The sequence below is a fragment of the Mustela putorius genome, unplaced genomic scaffold, assembly GCF_011764305.1.
Source record: "Mustela putorius furo isolate JIRA1106 unplaced genomic scaffold, ASM1176430v1.1 tig00003834_pilon_pilon_pilon, whole genome shotgun sequence".
Lineage (NCBI taxonomy): Eukaryota > Metazoa > Chordata > Mammalia > Carnivora > Mustelidae > Mustela > Mustela putorius.
The window spans coordinates 62221631-62242959 of NW_025421987.1; the positions used below are offsets into that span (position 1 = coordinate 62221631).

At 39.0% G+C, this 21329-nt stretch overlaps 1 protein-coding gene across 1 annotated transcript in view; it reads left to right on the plus strand.

Moving 5' to 3' along the window:
• Positions 1 to 2971: 2971 nt before the first annotated feature.
• GFM1 (G elongation factor mitochondrial 1) overlaps positions 2972 to 21329 on the plus strand; it is a 43590-nt gene continuing 25232 nt past the window's right edge. The window contains exons 1-10 of the mRNA XM_004755639.3: positions 2972 to 3200; positions 4391 to 4543; positions 5631 to 5763; positions 6584 to 6788; positions 9597 to 9713; positions 11856 to 12006; positions 15647 to 15804; positions 16406 to 16490; positions 19391 to 19528; positions 20669 to 20770. Coding sequence (XP_004755696.1) covers positions 3111 to 3200; positions 4391 to 4543; positions 5631 to 5763; positions 6584 to 6788; positions 9597 to 9713; positions 11856 to 12006; positions 15647 to 15804; positions 16406 to 16490; positions 19391 to 19528; positions 20669 to 20770 — 1332 coding nt within the window. The 5' untranslated portion in view covers positions 2972 to 3110. The remainder of the gene's footprint in view (positions 3201 to 4390; positions 4544 to 5630; positions 5764 to 6583; positions 6789 to 9596; positions 9714 to 11855; positions 12007 to 15646; positions 15805 to 16405; positions 16491 to 19390; positions 19529 to 20668; positions 20771 to 21329) is intronic.

Genomic DNA, 21329 nt, shown 5'->3' on the forward strand with positions numbered 1-21329 from the left:
GGGGCACCTGGGTGGCTCAGTGGGTTAAAGCCTTTACCTTTGGCTTGGGTCATGATCCCAGGATCCTGGGATCAAGTCCCATGTTGGGCTCTCTGCTCAGGGGGGAGCCTGCGTCCTCCTCTCTCTCTGCCTGTCTTTCTGCGTTCTTGCGATCTCTGTCTATCAGATAAATAAAATCTTGGGGCACCTGGGTGGCTCACTGGGTTAAAGCCTCTGCCTTCATCTCAGGTCATGATCCCAGAGTCCTGAGATAGAGCCCCACATCGGGCTCTCTGCTCTGCGGAGAGCCTGCTTCCCCCTCTCTCTGCCTGCCTCTCTGCCTACTTGTGATCTCTGTCTGTCAAATAAATAAAATCTTTAAAAACATCAGCATAGTTACAGAAAAATATGAATACACAAGATAATGAGCATGAATTTTTACTTAAGCTTAGTTTGTTAAAGTGGTTTTAGTGTTGTAGATACGCTGTTTTATTTAACAATTTATATCTTTAAAATAACCTTAATTTAATTATCATTTGCATAATTACATATTTATGTATTTTAAGCAAATACATAAAAGGCTTATAAAGACTGAATTTTTGAAAGTCTAAACAAAAGTTTATTGGTTATACTCAGCATTAATGGATTTATTCTCTAATCAGTTTACAAATCCTTTCTTGCAAATTAATGCATGGATGGCATATGAAAAGTGAATTTGAAATTCACCATTGAAACTTTGATTTTTCTTTTCTTGTCCCTTGTAATTTACTCTGATTTCTATTTACTTATTCTCATTTGTACATTCATTTAATACTTATTGAGCACCTACCATATGCAAAGGGATACAGAAATTAACAAAACCAAATTGGTTTCCTTATGGAACTTACATTTCCATTGGGAGAGCTGGACAATAAACAGGTGTGTGAAATGTCTGGATCTATCTAAGAAGTGCTCCAAAGGAAAATTAAACAGCATGAGCAGATAGAAAGGGAGGAGGCTGCTGGTTCAGAAAAGTTGGTCATGGAACTTCTCACTGATGAGGCTACTGAAAACAAAGCAAAGGGCTGCCACAGGATCTAGGGAAGAGCAAAGTCTCTGATTATATGAGGATCAGTAAGGAGGCCAATGTGGCTGGAGCAAAACCAGCGAGGGAAAGTAAGGCTATGTTGGTTTGGCTGCTGAAGTAGGGCATTTGCAGCCACTTACTCTGAGGAGGATGGGAAGCCACTTTAGAATTTTTTTAAAATTTAGTTATGAAAAGTTTCAAACCTACACAAAAGTGGAGATAACAGCAATGACGAACTCACTGGATGGAGTATTTTCAGCAGAGAAATGACAAGGTCTGGGTTAAAAGGATCCCTCTAGTTACAGGGTTGAGAATAAGCTGAGCTGTAGGCAAAGCAATGAGATCTTTAGGAAATCTATTATAATCTGGTGCAGAGATGGCAGTGTTGAGAGGCGGGGAGAAAGGGCAGATCCTGGATCTATTTTTGAAGGTGGTGCCTAGAACATATGCTGACAGGTTAGACCAGAGGTGTCCAAGAGTAGTAGTGAAGTGATATTTTTGTCTGGGCAACTTCAGCGGGGTTTCCATTTTCGAAATACTGGAGGAGAAGGTTTTGGGGAGGAAGATAAGCTCCGTTTTGGACACACTGAGCTCGAAATGCCTTTTTTTTTTTTTTTTTAAAGATTTTATTATTTGACAGAGATCACAAGTAGGCAAAGGCAGACAAAGAGAGGAGGAAGCAGGCTCCGCGCCAAGCAGAGAGCTCGATCCCACGACCCTGGGATCCTGACCCCAGCCGAAGGCAGAGGCTTTAACCCACTGAGCCACCCAGGCCACCCTCAAAACACTTCGAAGAGATCTAACTGGAATCATCAAAGATGCCATCTTCCCTACGGCCTGAACATGTAACATTTAACATCCAACAGTGAACTTTTTGAAATGAGAAAAAACATTTATAATTGACAGTTCATTTTTCAAGTCATGTCTTTTTTCTTTTTAAAGATCTTATTTATTTGACAGAGAATATGAGCCAGGTGGGGTGTTAGTGGTGAGGGGCAGAGGGGAAGACAGACTGAGACTGACTCCCCACTTAGCAGGGAGCCCGCTGCGGGGCTCCATCCCAGAACCTTAGAATCAGGAGCTGAGCTGAAGGCAGTCACTTAACCAAACTGAGCCACCCAGGCGCCCTTCGGGTCATGTCTTATAATTATTATTATTTTTTTAATAACATAAACAGCAACTTCGCATTTTGTTTTTTACTTTATTCTGTTATAAACACATCTCCACATTTCTTGTTATATTGGTGTGGCTGTTCAAGCAGGGCCTTCTAGGCCCTTTAAAGGAGAGTGGAGGCTATTTCATAACTTTTTAAAACTTTTTTAAACTTTTAAAGTTTCACAACTTTTTAATTTTAATTTTAATTTTTATTTTTTTTAAGTTTTTTTATTTATTTGTCACAGAGAGAGCGTGAACACAGGCCGACAGAATGGCAGGCAGAGGCAGAGGGAGAAGCAGACTCCCTGCCAAGCAAGGAGCCCGATGTGGGACTCCATCCCAGGACAGTGGGATCATGACCTGAGCCAAAGGCAGCTGCTTAACCAACTGAGCCACCCAGGCGTCCCTCACAACTTTTTAAAAAGTTATGAAAAATTTTAAACCTACACAAAAGTAGACATGACGGCAACACCGAACACGCAAAATAACCACGTTCAAAAGGTTGGGAGGTTGGGTGAGCCTGGGGATGGGTATTATGGAGGGCACGTATTACATGGAGCACTGTGTGGTACATAAACAGTGAATTCTGGAACACTGAAAAGAAATTTAAAAAAATAAAAATTAAAAAAAAAAAGGAAAAATAAATAAATGTTGCATCTTCCTAGGGGCAGAGCGATTGCACTTTCTCTTCCAGGTCCATAGAGGGCGCAAGGGCAGTAGACGGGGCTGGTCGGCTCTGAGGGCCGGAAGTCTCCCCTCTTTTCTTTCCTCTCGCCGCCTCCGCATCCTTCGACCCGGAAGCGCTCTTCCGGCACTGATTGCCGGCGTGACTTTGAACGCATTTTGATGTGGGTCAGGTTGTTGAGTAGACCTACAGCTGCCCCACCTTTACGCCACTTCTGCGCTTGCCATGAGACTGGTGGGAGCAGCCGCTGCCACGGCTTTGGGGCGCGGGCCGCTCCCGCGGGTCCTCGCTACCCTGGGATGGCAGAGGAAGCAGGTACTAGCGCCCGGCGAGGCGAAACCAAACCAGGGACTGCATAAAGGACCTTGCTGTCCCTCCAGGGCTAGGGAACAGTAATGCCTTCTCTGGGACCTCCTGAGAGCTCCGGGTACGAGGTGTCGTGCCTCAGTGCTGAAAAGTTTTTCGGTACCTGAACATCTCGTTATTCATGAGCTGCGTCTCGATACCCTGGGGGAGTGGACGGGCCACCGATTTATGTTTCAACCTCTTTGGGGGGGGGGTGACTGGAGTGCCGGTCCAGAACAGCTGAAAAATTAGTGTGTCAGAGTGCTCTTTTCTGCGCAGAGTCCTTGGGCTGTGGACAGCCCTCTTCGGGCAGACCCTGGGTTATTTGTTTTGTCGTTCGAACTTCCCGGTACTTTGATCCTATTTCTGTCTTTTGCGGAGGTTGCAGAGTGGAGTAGGTTGGGGTGGGAGTTGAGCTTTTCCTGGTATGCAGACGTCGTTTGCTTTGCTTGCTGATATTCATGGGATTTCATCTAAATGCCTGTCCACCAGAATCCATTTAGTATTTGCCCAGCTTTTCTAAGTTCTTCTGTTTCCCTTTCCCCAGAAGTGCTGCAGTACCTTTTGGATTTGCAGTCCTATAGGGAGAGGTTTATATTGTCTTGATTCGGTAAAATATAAGGTTCTCCCTTACCCCCACCTCCACCAAAATGAAATGAAGTTTTTAAAAAAGTAATTCTTCCCGTGCAGAAGGAATTGGAAACGTTTCGTGGGGTCCCTTGGAACTATCCGTACCACAACACAAAGCATATGTGTTGGAAAACATCCTTGCTAGCTGTCAACTACAATAAGGGAGAAGGGGGAATAGAAGTAAAATTTAAACGAAAAACTGTGTTTCCTTTTAAAATTGTTGGAAGCTGTCTTACTGGTTTTATTAGCCTCAGCATGTATTTTCAAACCTGTGGACATTTGGAAAAGTATCTGTCCCCCTTTATTTAACTAGCTTATTTGACTATATTTTTCTGATTTATTTATAAGAATGTGTGTGCCCTTTCTGTCCTCTCTTGCAGTTTCTCCTTTGGTTAAAGGAGTTGCACATAATCTCACATAATGTTTTTTTTCCATTGAGATTCTTTGGTGGAAAGATACCAACCAAACCAATTCTAGTTGCCCATTATCTCTTATAAAAAGTGCATTGATTTGAGCTCTTATTTTTTCAGGTTAATTGGGAAGTCTGCCGATGGAGTTCGTCAGGAGTGATTCCTAATGAAAAGATACGAAATATTGGAATTTCAGCTCACATTGATTCTGGAAAAACTACATTAACAGAACGAGTGCTTTACTACACTGGCAGAATTGCAAAGATGCATGAGGTGTGGAGTTCCTGGTTGATTCAAAGCTAGTTTGAGCTTGGTAGTTATGATTTAATAAACATCACAAAACCTGAAAGAATAAAAGAACGGTTACAGTGGATCTTTATTGAAGTCCTAGAACAAAGGGATAGATAGGTCAAACTGGCTTGCAGTGTTCTTGTGAGGAATCTTTCTAGAAATCATGGGGCACCTGGGTGGCTCAGTGGGTTGAGCCGCTGCCTTCGGCTCAGGTCATGATCTCGCATCCCGGGATCGAGTCCCACATCGGGCTCTCTGCTCGGCAGGGAGCCTGCTTCCTCCTCTCTCTCTCTGCCTGCCTTTCTGCCTACTTGTGATCTCTCTCTGTCAAATAAATAAATAAAATCTTTAAAAAAAAAGAAATCATCACTATGAGTATCCTCGGTAGATTGTCCTTTAGGAATGTTAAGTCTACACCTGAAACTAATACAACTATTAATTATACTTCAATTAATACATCATGATATATTCTTAAGCAGCTGTTAAAGTCGTATTTACATACTTTTTAACGTTATGGAGAGATGTTTAAGAAGGGTTTAAAACTATATATAGTATAATGTTAATAGTTACAAAATACATATATCAGGAAAAAAATTTTTTTAACTTGAACGTCTTCTAAAGAAATTACCATATTATTGGGTAACTTAACTCTCCATTTCTTCAGATGAAGGTCATCTTGTTAAGTCACATATTTTGCAAGCTGACTCCTTCCCACTCAGGCCTCAAAATCCACATGTCATAGAGCAGGGAAAAATGTGTGCTTTGAGCATCTGCTCACGGACTACCACAAGGCTAGTGGGCAGGAACAGTGCAGAGGAAACGGGGTTGGCTCCAAGACTGAGGTGATTGCTCTATTTAGCCGTTGTTGGGAAGAGCAATGAAAAGAGGGTTAGACAGATAATAGAGGGAAAAACTTGTAATCATTTCTCTGTTTCATAATATGATATGGTCTGACTTCTCTAAAAGTTGCATCAGTTAACTTTCTGTGTTCTAGTTACAGCTCAGTAAGATTTCTTTCCTTCTTGGGATGTAGGGATGGGGGACTCTGAATTGCTGTGCTTGTGTTTAGGTGAAAGGTAAAGATGGAGTTGGTGCTGTCATGGATTCCATGGAACTAGAGAGACAACGAGGAATCACTATTCAGTCAGCAGCCACCTATACCATGTGGAAAGATGTCAATATCAACATTATAGATACTCCTGGTGAGTTGAAGTCTTAGTTTAATTGTTGCAGATTGTTTTGACAAAAGCACATTTAGTTCCTTATTATGTCCCAGCTCATTTTTAAGTGTCAAATGATATTCAAAAGTGTGACTGTGAGTTCTTGTTAGAGAAATCTGGGACCTAGAGCTCTTCATCATTATGTGGTTTCCTTAAAAGAGAGTGCAAATAGGGCGCCTGGGTGGCTCAGTTGGTTAAGCAACTGCCTTCAGCTCAGGTCATAATCCATGAGATCGAGTTCTGGATCAGGCTTGCTGTTTCTCCCTCTGCCTGCAGCTCCCCCATTTGTTCTCTCTCTCTCTGTATCAAATAAATAAAATCTCCAGTGCAAATAAATTTTGAGTAGGAAGGTTCTTGTCCATTGAAAGCTGTATCTGATTTAAAGGTGCCCAGGCCCTCGTAGTTTTGTTGTGTTTTGTTTTGTTTTTTTTTTTTTTTAAGATTTTTATTTATTTATTTGACAGAGACACAGCAGGAGAGGAAACACAAGCAGAGGGAGTGGGAAAGGGAGAAGCAGGCCTCCCGCCAAGCAGGGAGACCCATGCGGGGCTCGATCCCAAGACTCTGGGATCATGACCCCAGCTGAAGGCAGGTGCTTAACAGCTGAGCCACTTAGGCACCCACCTCATAGTTTTTTGAAGAGTTGGGCCCCGGGACCTTATGGTGAGTAAACAGTATGGTGGTTTAAGAAATCCACATTCTAATTAAAAGACTTACATCATGAGGAGAGATACAAAAGCTTGTAATCGTGCATGTTAGAAAAATTCATACTTTAAGACCCACATTTCTTTGTCTAATTTAGGACATGTGGACTTCACAATAGAAGTTGAAAGGGCCCTGAGAGTGTTGGATGGTGCAGTCCTCGTTCTCTGTGCTGTTGGAGGGGTGCAGTGCCAGACCATGACTGTTAATCGTCAGATGAAGCGCTACAACGTTCCTTTTTTAACTTTTATTAACAAATTGGACCGAATGGGCTCCAACCCCACCAGGGCCCTGCAGCAAATGAGGTACTGAGCCTTAGAAAGAACAGGAGGGGCTGTGATGAAACCTGACATAGAAGGATAATTACTAATTCAATGTCATTAAGCTCTATTCCTAAAAAAATTTTTAGGGAAAAAAAAAAGTTTTTTTCCCTAAAATTTATGTGAGTACTTATCTTAGTAAAAGAAACATCGAAGTCAGTTACATTTGCTGTAAAATGGGGAAAATGTGACTTAAATTATAGGGAGGTTTAAGGTGAATTCAGATAACAATCTGGCATTTCACTGTTTTGCTGTGATTAGAGAAGTAATAATCTAGTGTGGATTCTATAAGTATATGTTTAGACAAACCTAGAGGATTGTCTGTTTTAACCTTTACTGAAGGAACTTTATTTTTTTATTTATTTTTTATCCTTTTTTTTTTAAGATTTTATTTATTTATTTGACAGAGATCATAACTAGGCAGAGAGGCAGGCAGAGAGAGAGAGGAGGCAGGCTCCCTGCAGAGCAGAGAGTCCGATGTGGAGCTCAATCCCAGGACCCTGGAATCATGACCTGAGCTGAAGGCAGAGACTTTAATCCACTGAGCCACCCAAGCACCCTAATTTAAGGAATTTTAATTAATGCCCTTAAGAAGTTATGGTGTATGGTAACATACTTGGGTTCATATGGTAACATACTTGCTAAAATAACAGTAACACTTCCTTTCTGTACCAGATGTAACTAAGTTGTGGTCCTAGCATTTTACACTTTGCTCAATATTGTATATTTCACATAGCCTTTGAAAAGAGTGGAAGTTTCACTTTCATCTTTGGTGGATGTGTAACTGGAGCTATCAACTTCCTATTGAAATATCCTAGGGCAGAGCTGATGAAAATAGTAAAGTTTCTGGTAGTGGAGACACCAAGAGCGATGTGTCTGATCATGAAGGATACGGTGTTGAAGAGCTTCAAAAGACGGTATTGCAGGGCGCCTGGGTGGCTCAGTGGGTTAAGCCTCTGCCTTCGGCTCAGGTCATGATCCCAGGGTCCTGGGATCGAGCCCCACATTGGGCTCTCTGCTCAGCAGAGAGCCTGTTTCCCTTCCTCTCTCTCTGCCTGCCTCTCTGCTTACCTGTGATCTCTTGTCTGTCAAATAAATAAATAAAATCTTTAAAACAACAACAACAACAAAAAAAGACAGTATTGCTGTGCGCACTGATGGAAGTGATATATTTGGGAATATGAGCTTGAAAGTTTTCTTTATTGGGTATTTGTAGTCATTTCTTACTTAGTTACTTAGTAATTTCTTACTTACTTAGGTTTGAAAACAAAGCCTTTTCACTTTTTGTCCTTTTTACTTATATTTTACTTGTACTTGGCAATGGATGGACTATTTCTACCATGTTGTGTGAATTCCAGGAAAATTCTCTTCTAGCATTTATGTGACTACTGCAGTTCTCTTTCTTCTCTGCTCCCTCTTATCTGCATTGTGTAACTCCTATTAAACAGATTTTAGAACTTCTGGATCTCATCTCCGTGTATTACCTTTTCTACCATTCATTCTACCATTTCATACATTTGTTTCTTCTCATTTTCATCTGGGTTATGAGAGAATTGATGTCAGTCTTCCAGCTCACTAATCTGAAGGTCATCTGTGTCCCTTCTGTTATGTTAGCCTTTTCTTTCTTTTTAATTTCTGTAATTATGTAATTAATTTCCTAAACTTTGTCTTTTATTGCATCGTCTTCATTAATAGAAAGGTAGTTCTCAGATCTTTGCATTTTATTTTCTTTCGATAACTCTGTCCTTGGAAGTTAATACTGTTTCTTGAGCTCACACGTCTCTTTCAAGCTATTGGTAACCTTCAAATATTTGGTGATTCTTAGTTTTCTATCCATAGTTATAGATGGGGGCCTAGAGTCTAGACTACACTATGGTAGCCAGAGCATGTTTCTTTTTCAGTGAGAATACCTGCCGTGAATCCCTTCAGTGGTTGTGCCTGACTGAGGGTATAGGCTGATAATGAATATCTGATTTTTTTTTTTTTTTTTTTTTTTGTCAGAGAGAGAGAGAGAGAGAGCTCACAGACAGACAGAGTGGCAGGCAGAGGCAGAGGGAGAAGCAGGCTCCCCGCTAAGCATGGAGCCTGATGTGGGACTCGATCCCAGGACACCGGGATCATGACCTGAGCTGAAGGCAGCCGCTTAACCAACTGAGCCACCCAGGCGTCCTGAATATCTGATTTTTAACATGCATGCTAAAAGTTCTCCTGTAAGAACTTCCTCTTTAACTGTACTCAGCTTTGCTAGAGTCAGATGATCTAAGGAGAGATGGGCAAGGTGATCCCACTATCCTTTAGTTTTCTGATCAACCACCATTGACTTGTTCTTCCCCCTTATGTTTTTGATCCAGGATATTCTGGAGAAACACTTATTTTAGAGTTCTCTTGTTGCTTAAATAGGGTTTTGGCTTCCTGAGCATGGTGAATTTGGTTACTCCCAATCGTTTTAAATTTTCTGAGTTTTTTGGCTTTTTTTCTTTTTAAGATTTTATTTATTTGACAGAGCAAGAGAGGGAACACACAGGGGGAGTGGAGAAGAAGCAAGCCTCCCACTGGTCAGGGAGCCTGATGCGGGACTCAGTCCCAGGACCCCAGGATCATGACTCCAGCCCAAGGCAGATGCTTAACAACTGAGCCATCTAGGTGCCCCAATATATTTTCTGTTTTGAGCTCCTGATGATACCCTTCTCGGTTCCACAATATCTGCCATTGATTTATTTTTGTCATTTCAAAGGGATTTAGGGAGGACATATGTATTTTTATTTGGTAAACATATATATTTTTATTTTTCAGGTCTAAACTGAGTCACAATGCAGCATTTATGCAGATACCCATTGGTTTGGAGGGTGATTTTAGAGGTATAATAGACCTTATTGAGGAACGAGCCATCTATTTTGATGGAGACTTTGGGTAAGTTAAAAATGTATTATTAATACCTTAAAAAGCATCAAAGAGAAAAAAGAAAGGATGATTTCTTTAAACATAGAGAAAACTTCTTTTTAAAATATGGCTGGAGGAATATACTCCAAAATGATTTTGTTTTAATGCCTTTAATCCTAGTTGGTTCCCATTTTGCTTAGTATTCTTTCCAAGGGAGAGTATGTTATTTTTTGGGTAATTTATATCATGTTATATGCATGGTATGGTAACAGGCCATCAGCTTGGGCTAGTAATGTATCTCGTTTTCCATTTGTTTATTTATTCATTGATTCATCCTGTGGACTTTTATGGAGTAGCTGCTGTGTCCTGGGTATTATGATAAAAACTGGGAAGAAAATATGGATCATGAATGTTTGCTCTATTTATGAGACTACAGAGATAAAACGACAATACATAAAAGCAGTTAAAAATAGTGCAGATGTGGTTTGGAGAACATAAGAAGCAAATTGGTGATTTTTTGACATGGTATTTGATCCATCAATCAATTTTGAGTGACCTCTACATACAAAACTGTTAATCAAAATTTGACATTCAGAAAAATCACGTGCAAGCTTGTTAAAACACATTCCTGGATCCACTTCCAGATGATTCTGATTCAGTAGGTCTGGGGGGAGTCTGGAATTTGCATTTCTGGAAAGCTCCCAGGTGATGCTGCCATTATAGGTCTATAGACCACATTTTGAGTGGCACTGTTTTGGACAATGTGGGAAGACATAAATGACCCTTCATTATGAGGAGTGGTCCCCAATAGCCTAGCAGTTTCTTTAGAAGTAATTCCTGAGAGGTTTTCTTTCTCTGCTGTGAAACTGGGATTGCTAGTCTGGCGGGTGGGTGAAGGGTGTTATGTTCAGTTAACTGTATCCTTTATCCTCATCAGCTGTCTTGTAGGCAGGGGAAGGATATAGGCTGTCTAGTAGATGAGGCGTTTCTCTCCCTTCTTGTATGACAGTAGTGACTGTGGTTTATCTACTATTTCTTAGAATGTAAGGCCCAAGAGGATAGGGATATTTTTTCATGTTTATTCAATTCTGTCCCAAGCCCTAGCACTTTCTGGTACACAATAAGGACTCAAAAATATTTGTAAATGAATTAATAAATCTACTTTCCCAAAGTTACCAGGGCACACATTTGTCTTCTAAAGTAAAGGCTCTTAAACTTTGTTATGCCCCTACCACAGATGAAATTTCTTATTATATCTGCCCTCTTTCCCAGCCCTAGACCTCTGGGTATATAAATTTTGAAAGGACCCACAGCTGATTCTGGCTAAGAACCAGGGGAGCTTGACAGGAAGGATGAAATTATGATCTGAAGGCTGTGAAGAGCATTTTTTGAGTTAAGAATTATTTTCTGACTATATGCGGTTGACTTCCTTTACTTTTTTAATTTAGGAACACATTTTCTGAAAAGCTGATATTTTGGACGTTAGTTTCCATTTTTAAAGAAGTACTTTGAAACTTTTGAGACTGATGTTTTGAGTATCATGAATATCTGTTTCTCAGTTGTGTATATTTATAAATCTTTCCTATCCAGCCCCTAAAGAAATGGCGATCTGGAGTTAAGGTTGAAGAGTTTGTCATATTTAGTAACCTTTTTTTTTTACTATATTCTGTGTTAAAATTGTGTAATTGGGTTTGTTATCAGTGGAAGGAATAGAGTCAGGTCTCTTTTCCTCTTTGTTAGTGACTGTGATATTCTGATTAATTTGGTTAATAGAATTTTCAAGAGTCATATGAGCTTTGGAGTCAGAATGACTTTGAAGCTTGGCTCTTGTATTTATTAGTAGTACAGCCTTGGCAGTTTGCTTTGCTTATTTAAGTATTTTTGCCCACTATTCTGTCTAAATTTTAAAGATCTACATTGGTCTTGCCATTTTAATGCAAATATATCAAAGCTCTTTCTCATTTAAAAAAATTTTAGCCCATTGGGGAGGGTATGTGCTTTGGCGAGTGCTGTGAAGTGTGTAAACCTGGCGATTCACAGACCTGTACCCCTGGGGATAAAAATATATGTTTATAAAAAATAAAAAATTAAAAAAAAATTTTTAGCCATTAGGGTTTGTATTGTATAATTGAATATTCTTATAGTAGTAAAATAAAGCATTTCTTTTCTTAGTCAGTTTGTTCGATATGGGGAAATTCCAGCTGAATTCAGGGCAGCAGCAGCGGATCACCGGCAAGAGCTGATTGAATGTGTTGCAAATTCAGATGAACAGCTTGGTGAGATGTTCTTGGAGGAAAAAATCCCCTCAGTTTCTGATTTAAAGGCAAGTGCTCTCAAAATAAGTCTTACAATAACAAGAAAAATAGGGTGGGGTTTTTTGTGGGTAAGAGACATGCTTTTATGCATGGGTTTTATTAATGAAATCTGAGTAAATTTATTTAATATTACTGGTTTTTTCAAAAAATACTTGCTATTTCTTATTATTCTTTAAATAATGAGTTCTATAACATCTTACAATGGGAAAGGAGTTATAGTTCTAAAAAGAAAAGATGATATTTAAACATCCAACCTCTTGGGCGCCTGGGTGGCTCAATGGGTTAAGCCTCTGCCTTCAGCTCAGGTCATGATCCCAGGGTCCTGGGAACGAGTTCTGCATCAGGCTCTCTGCTCAGAAGGGAGCCTGCTTCCTCCGTCTCTCTCTCTCTGCCTGACTCTCTGCCTACTTGTGATCTCTTTCTGTGTGTCAAATAAATAAATAAAATCTTAGAAAATAAATCAACTTCTTCGGTATATCTCCTTAAGGAGAAGATAAATATACAAGTGTTACAGCAATAAAACAGATTAAGTGATGAGGCTGCTAAATGGTTACAGTCTAAATGTTGATACTTGTACTGTTTAGAAGGCTGTATAGATTTCTTCACTTGGTCATTTAGATCCTTAAAAAAAAAAAAAAGATCTCTGCTTAAGATTGGTATTTATTTTTCTAGTAGATAATTTTTGCACAGGAGACACACAGAGGCCAATAAGCACATGAAAAGATGCTTAGCATCACTAATTATTAGGGAAGGCAAGTCAAAATCATGGGATTTCACTTTATCCATTAAGATAGCTAGTAAAATAGCAAGTGTTGGCGAAGATACAGAGAAATTGGAACTCTTGTGCATTGTTAGTGGGAATGTGAAATGATGCAGTCACTGTGGAAGAAGTACGGCCATTCCTCAAAAAAATTAAACCTAGAACAACCATATGGATTCAGCAGTTCAACTTCTGGATAATATCCGAAAGAATTATTCAAATAGGTATTTGTACCCCTGTGTTGGTAGTAGCACTCTTCACAGTAGCAAAAAGCTGGAAACAGCTCAAATGCCCATCAGTGGATGAATGGACAAACAAAATTAGTATATACATACAATGGACTATGATTTAGCCTTAAAAAGGAAGGAGATTCGGATGCATGCTGTAGCATGGATGAACCATGAAGACATGCTAAATGACATGAACCATACAAAAGGACAAATGACATATTTTTCCACTTATGTGAGGTACCCAGAACAGTCATAATTCCTAAAGACAGAAATAGTGGTTACCAGGGGTGGTGGCAGAGGGGTGGGTTACAGAATAGAGAGTTTAAGAAGTACAGAGTTTCCATCTGAGATGATGAAAAAATTCTGGAGATGGATAGTGGTAACGACAGCATAGCAGTGTAAATGTACTTAATGCCACTGAACTGTATACTTAAAAATGGTTAAAGTGATAAATCTTGTTTATTTTACCATTAAAAAAACTGGTACTTATTTTACCAAACCACATGGTACACTTAGCAGAGATCAGATAAATGATTACTGTGTTTAAGACCTGGCACAGGAGTTGATAGTAGGCAAAATACACAAGGAAAGAACCCTGTCGAAGCTGAGGACGCTTACTAATCTCATAACTTGAGTCCTTTAGTTTTCACAAACTATGTAGGAGGGTATAGGTCAAGCACTGTGTCCTGGGAACCACAATACAGAGTTAGGTTTTTATCTGTTAAAGGGCATGTTAGAGGTCCCCTGGACCATTCCCAGGTTCAGTGATTTAGGAGGATCACACAAAATTCTCAACACCTTATCATAGTTGTGGCTCTGATTATTACAATAAAAGGATACAAAACGAAATCAACAAAGGGAAAAGGCACATGAGGTGAAGTCCATAAGAAACCATGTATCAGCTTCCAAGAGTCCTCTCACAGTGGAGTCATGGCAGGGTTTGCCTCACTCCTATAGCAGTGAGTTGTGACTATACTTGTGAATCTCATCTGTTAGAATGAGGTTTTATTAATGGCTATTGAAAGACATCCTCTGCCTGGCATTTACCCAAATTCCAGACTTGGAGGAGGAAAGCAGGTGTTTAGCATCCACCCATTGTTTGTGCAGACTGTAGCCATGGTGACCCATTCTCAGTTCTGGGAATGCTGGGAACCCCCCTGAAATCCAGGTTCTCAGACACCAGCCAGGAGCCAACCTTGTAAACAGGCCTTTCTAAGCATGGCCAATTCAGTGCTGCTCTGTTTACTGTTTTCTGCAGAGGATACATGAGTATACTTTCTGTATTATTGGATATATTATAAGGACAGTGGAAAGGCAACACCTTTGAAGTATGAAAACAAGGGAAATTTTTGAAAATAAAGCTTTTGTTAGGCTGGTATTAGGATGGTTCTAATTTTTTTTTTCTATTTATCTACCACCTTCCTGTTTTTCTGTTGTAAAGTAAATGTGGTAAGATTATTTACGTCCCTACTTGCATATACAGGAGGTTTGGTAAGTCAGAGTTTTGGTCCTGTGGCTTAAGGTAGCTTATTAAGTGGTTAGTGACTTGTATTATAGTGATGTTCAGAAGTTACGGTTGTAAGTTTTTGCTTTAAGCTTTTTTTCTTTTTTTTACGATAACTAGTTTTCTAGAAGAATAATTGTACACTGGTTTCCCTATTGCTGTTGATATCTTCTAGCTGCTAAGACTTAGTTAGTTCCATTGCTTCCTCTCAGAGACCTGCTTAGCCCGGAGGGCTGCCTGTGGCACACAGCTGGGACACATTCATAGCTCTCGCACCTTAAGCAAGAGTAACATCATAGCCTGTTACTCTCATGGCTCTTAGTTTATGAGTGATTTGTACTATTTGGCTTCCTGTATGTATGTTGTTTAAAAGAAAGAAAACATCTGTTAATTAAATGTGTTTTTTTAATAGATATTTTCATAGGTTTTAAACATTTAAAAGTACACAAAGGTACACAGTAAAGAAAAAAAAATCTCCCACATGTCTCCTGTTTGCCTAGTTCTCTGCCTCCTCCCTCAAACAGGTTGCCAGTTAATAGTTTTTGCTGTATTTTTCCAGACAGCGCGTGTGTGTGTGTGTTACTTTTCCTTATTATTACATAATTGTTAGCATACTGTTTATACCTCTCTCTGTGTGTGCCTGTTTTCTGTGTGTGTGTGTGTCTGTGTGTATTTTTGTCACATTGGAAATTAGTGACATTCCAAGAGTGTCAAAAGCAGTTATACAGTAAATTGCTTCCTAGCCCTGGAGAAGGAACTGATTTTTTTCCTTGTATTTTGACCTTTAATGTATAGAGGACCTCGTTCTAGTCTCCACTATAGCCTGTACTCCAAAGAGTGTCAATTCCTTTTATTTACTTACTGGTTTGAAGTTTCTTTCTTTCTTTTTTTTTTTTTTAAGATTTTATTTATTTATTTGACAGAGATCACAAGTAGGCAGAGAGGCAGGCAGAGGGAGAGGGAGAAGCAGGCTCCCCACTGAGCAGAGAGCCCGATGTGGGGCTTGATCCCAGAACCCTGGGATCATGACCTGAGCCTAAGGCAGAGGCTTTAACCCACTGAGCCACCCAGGTGCCCCTCACTTGCTGGTTTGTAACTGATCTGAAACACAAAACTTTTTTTAAGGTTAATTGTTAATTCTTTTTCTTTTTTAGTGTGCAATCCGAAGAGCTACTCTAAATAGGTCATTTACTCCTGTCCTTTTGGGAAGTGCGTTGAAGAACAAAGGAGTTCAGCCTCTTCTAGATGCTGTTTTAGAATACCTCCCAAATCCATCTGAAGTCCAAAATTATGCTATTCTCAATCAGGAGGAGTAAGTCTTGGAAATTGAATCTTAGTCCATGCAGAAATAACATTTATGCACTGTGAAAGAATTTAAGAATGGTTCCTTTGGTTAAGTTATGTTTATCGGTTTTTTTCCCCCGAATAATTTACAAAAATCAGTTGCCAGTTTCTATTTGGGTAACACTTTTGACATGTAGAAAACTATTATACCATTTGCCATATCATATTGTTTGTGAGTTAGAAGTATGGTTTATTATCTACTAAGGTTTTCTTCATTAGTAAATGTTTTTTCATTTGGGACCAGCTATTTTCGGCCACACCAAAAAAACCAAAACCAAAAACAAACAAACAAAAATCCTTAAAGTTTGAAATGCAAGCATTTTTTTTTTTTTTAAGCTCTCATTGATTATTTTTCTTTTCTTTCTCTGCCATTTTTGTGTTTTTAGTCTGCTCTGGTCATGTCATAATGTGGTAACTAAGCCCCGAGAAGTTACTCTTACCAATCTCAGTGAAATTTCCCTTATATGAGGTAGAAATGTTTAACATGTAGATGCTTTTTCTTTAATAAAATAAAGTGATATAAAAGAGATATCAAATAATGCATCTCACAGATTTATATTTCTTTTAAGTGACTCAAGAGAGAAAAACAAAATCTTAATGAACTCCGAGAGAAGCAGTTCCCACCCATTTGTAGGCCTGGCTTTTAAACTGGAGGTAAGTTGTTTTCTAATGTATGTAATTGCTGTAGGTGGAAATTTTCTTCTAAGGTATTCTTCCTATTACAAAATGATTGTGTTACAAATTGCTCTGCTGAAAATTACTCCCCCTTCTCTTTCCAAACTGCATCTTCAGAAGGAAGTTGGGTTGCTGTAAGCAGCCCACACTTAAGCTGTGAGAAATCATGTTCCACCTCCTTGAGGGAGCAGTATCTACTGTTAAGTTACTTGGGATTCTTCTATACGGGAGAGTTGTCTTGTCTCCCCATTTATATTTTTATTCAGTCTATCTTTATGTCAGTATGGCCTCATGGATATGTATTTTGAGTCACAATGAGTAGTATGTTATTTTGTTGTGCAGGTTGGTCAAATTTGGCCATTGGAGCTCTTTGAGTTGTTCCTGTGTCCTTTTGTCATTTGTATTTCCTGACTTTGATGGCACTGCAGGATCCTCCAGGCTTATCCTCCCTGTCTCCACCCTTGAGTCAACCATTTTAGGTGCCTTGGTTCCATTACTTTTAACCGAGAATGGTATTAGAAACCCAAGATTTGGGTACTTTTTGTTAGGTTGTTGTTGCTGGTGTTCATATTATTTTAACAGGGAAAGGAAGTGGTTAAGTTAGAAGTGTTAAAGTGGTTATTTCTGGGATGGGATTCTATTTGGGGGGCTTTTAGTTTTTATTGTAAAATTTTTACAATATACTTACTCTGGAAAACTTAAGTTGAAAAGTACAAATAACAATTGTGACAATTTTTATGGGTAAAGCTTTTAAAAATATACCTTTAGGAATATCTTCTTAGGATTCCTGAAATGGTGATTACTGAATTAAAGGAATGTTTTAACACTGTTTTGTTTGTTTGTTTTTTTAAGATTTTATTTATTTATTTGACAGACAGAGATCACAAGTAGGCAGAGAGGCAGTCGGGGTGGGGGGAGAGCAGGCTCCCTGCCAAGCAGAGAGCCTGACTCGGGGCTCCATCCCAGGACCCTTAGATCATGACCCGAGCCAAAGGCAGAGGCTTAACCCACTGAGCCACTCAGGTCCCCCAGGAATGGAATGTTTTAATATTAATATTAATATTAATGGTTTATTATCAGATTTCTTTCCTAGAGTTAATGTATTAAATTATTTCAATGAATCTTTATCAGCATTGAGTATTATTTAAAAATTATTACCGGTTTTATAAGTGAAAGTTAGTAATTCTTCTTGCTTTACATCTTGCTTTAATTCCTAGTGGTACAGAACATTTTTCCATATATTGATTATGGAAAGATCAACAACAACAACCATTTAACTCATTTATATTCAAACCTAGTATTTAAGTATTTTAGACAATAAACCAAAACGTGTATAATTCCTCTTTTGCGATTGTCTCATTTCTTATTTTAAAAATTAGTGTCAAAGTGTTTACTTATTTGAATGCTATCTTATTTTTTAAAACAGCAGTTAAAAAAAAAAACAGCAGTTTAAATTTATAGTCAAATGTATTAGTCTTTTTTACTTCTCTCATTTTTAACCTTAGACATCCTCTTCTTTGTATATATTTTATAAATGTTTTCTATTTTTTTGTGACCCTTTTTTTTATTGTTAATTCTGCTGGAATGTGTTTTGCTGTGTGCTGTGAGGTGGACTCTAAATGTATCTCCTCTGCCTTCACATAGAGGACCAATTGTCCAGCTCCCAGTTATTGAACAATGCTGTACTTATCCATTGTCATGTCTTCTGTCATCATTGTCTGTTGACAGATGTGTTCTATTCTGCGTTTTAGATTTTTTTACTCTGCATGCTATTGAGTTTAAGTTTGGAGTATTAAAATGTTTTTATATCAGTCATGTAAGCTTCTCATTGTCAGAATACTTTAAGAAATTGCTTTTTCTTCTCATTTATTTTTCAAAATTAATTTTAAAATCAATAATATGTTTAAAAATTCCTTTTGGGGTTTTTATTGTTATTGTGCTAAACCTATAAATCAGTATGGGAACTTTTAAATGTTAAATGGCAACTTTTAAAACATACCCAGTTTGTTAGTGTTAGTATTGAGGAGGAATTGATCCTTGGTTATTTATTTTATATTCAGTTACTTTTTTTTTTTTTAAAGATTTTATTTATTTATTTGACAGGCAGAGAGAGAGGAAGAAGCAGGCTCCCTGCTGAGCAGAGAGCCCGATGTGGGGCTCGATCCCAGGACCCTGGGATCATGACCTGAGCCAAAGGCAGAGCCACCCAGGCACCCCCTATATTCAGTTACTTTAAAGAATGCTTATTTATATAGCTTTGCAGGTGCTTATCGAAGGATTTTTTTTTAGATGTATGATACAGTCTTACCATTTCTAATTATATTTTTGTTGTCTTTCCAATAATTATATTTGTGTTTTATATCTTAATTGCATTAAACCAAACTTATGAAATAACAAGGCAAAAGGATAATTCCTTATTGTATATGCAATTTAAAATTATTTTCTAATTTTTATTTCAGAAGAATCAGAAGTAGTACCAAAAAGATCAACAACAACCATTTAACTCCTTTATATTCAAACCTAGTATTTAAGTATTTTAGACAATAAACCAAAACGTGTATAAAGAATACTACCACAATTCATAGGGAACGATTGGAGGTTGTTGTGAAGTTTTTCTCTTAAATTTGATTTTTTTTTAAAGATTTTATTTATTTATTTGACAGAGATCACAAGTAGGCAGAGAGGCAGGCAGAGAGACATGGGGGAAGCAGGCTCCCTGCTAAGCAGGGAGCCTGATGTGGGGCTCAATCCCAGGACCCTGAGATTATGACCAGAGCTGAAGGCAGAGGCTTAACCCACTGAGCCACCCAGGCGCCCCTTAATTTTGATTCTTATGTTTCTTTTTTCTTCTTTCCACCTTATCCAATCTTGACTTCTAGGCTGGACGATTTGGACAGTTAACTTATGTCCGCAATTACCAAGGAGAGTTGAAGAAGGGTGACACCATCTATAACACGAGGACAGGAAAGAAGGTGCGGGTGCAGCGGCTGGTTCGCCTGCATGCTGACATGATGGAGGCAAGTATAGGTTCTTCCTGGCACATCAGAAATTTCTCTAATGCAAGGGATGGCCCTGTGTGAAAGCCCTGTTTAGCCCTAGAGTTTATTATTCCTGTTATAGAATCAGCTCCCCCAGAAGGACCATATTAGTGCTAGAATCCCTCTGAAGATTTAGAACCTCTCAAAGTCTAATTAGGGAAATAAACTTTGGCTTACAGCTTGTATTTTTTAATTGGGTCTCAATCTGTTCTAGCCTTCTATGTGGTCTTTTAGGGTTAGGCCTTAGTAGAAATGCCATGTGGGTGGGGTTGTCTCTTGCTCACACTCTTTCCCCAGTCAGTTCTATTGCTGGAGAAGTTTATTGCTCTGAACAAAAGCTTAGGACGTACAGAAATTTGTGTGGCCATACTGTCTCTTGAATAGGCAGTCTTTCAAAATTGGATGTTATTGCTGTTTTGTGAGATAGGCAGCAGGGGGCATGATACAGGAATTAGTGATTGTCACAGATGTTCTTATGGGTCAGAGGCTATGAGAGGTTTACATCTGTGGAACTGTTAAAGACTCAGGCACATTTGGTCATTCATAGCCACATCTGTTATGAATGAACTGTCAGTATAAATGGACAAAAACTAGGAAGCTTAAGAGGCACCAGTGCTTTGTTCTTAGATTTCCTGTGTTTATTTGATGGCTTGCATCTGTGAGAAATTAAGACTATTTTAAGTACAATGGGCTGAACTCGCCTGCCTTTGTTTTCAAAACTTCCTGTGCAGTTTTTCCTTGTACTTCTTTGTCATATACTCATTGTTGGACTGTGCCAGCATACATAATACATCCTTTTGAATCCATAGAAATAACTCTAAAAGTGTGAAGCTCTGTGTTCTCTCAGTAATACAGATCTTCCAACTCATGATGCCACAGCTTGGAGTTTCCATGTAAAGTCAAGTCCTGTCAGTTGAGATGTGGTTTTAATAAAGGCCCTATTCAAGGTATATCTCGCCTTGGTTATTATTGGTATTACATTGGTTCTAGCTAATTCATTCTCTGTAGAATTCATGGTGAGATTCTGCCATGTTTGTTTATATCCAGTGTGTTCGTGTGATTACCATGTCCTGATGTGTGTTATTTGCAAGTATTACTTTGTTTTATTTCTTTATTTAGGATGTTGAGGAAGCGTATGCCGGAGACATCTGTGCATTGTTTGGCATTGACTGTGCTAGTGGAGACACATTCACAAACAGAAATAATAGTGGCCTTTCTATGGTACGTGATTTAATTTCAAAGTTATCACTTTTTAGAAGTCTGTGTTTATATAGTATATTTAATACTTAAGAAAAACAGTGACAGTTTTCGTTTATTGTCACAGGCATCAGTGTAGATTTCTCGTGGCTCTTTGGATGTCAGTTAGGCAAGTGCTCTATGTGACCTAACTTATCTGATTTTTCTTAGTTAAATAATTCCACAGTCCCCTATGATTTAGCATGGAGGGAAAAATCTTCACCAGATACACCTGAACTTGAAGCACTGACTCCTGCACTCTGAGATCTGCTTCCCCTTTGTGGATGCCTCTCGACTGCCTATCACCAGAATCCGGCTAGTCCCAGTGGGCAGCCACTTATTAACTTAATAGCCAGCCAGGGCCCTTGCCTCAGTCCCAGAGAGCTGTAACATGTAAACTAGGGTATAAGAGATTGGAACGTTGCTCAGAGGCAGGGTGCAACTAGGCAGTCTGACTTACTGTACACAGCCTGTCCTGTGGAACTCAGAGGTCCCTTTTCATGACTGAGGGATCCCGGAGGGAAGAGCATACTTGGGCACTTCC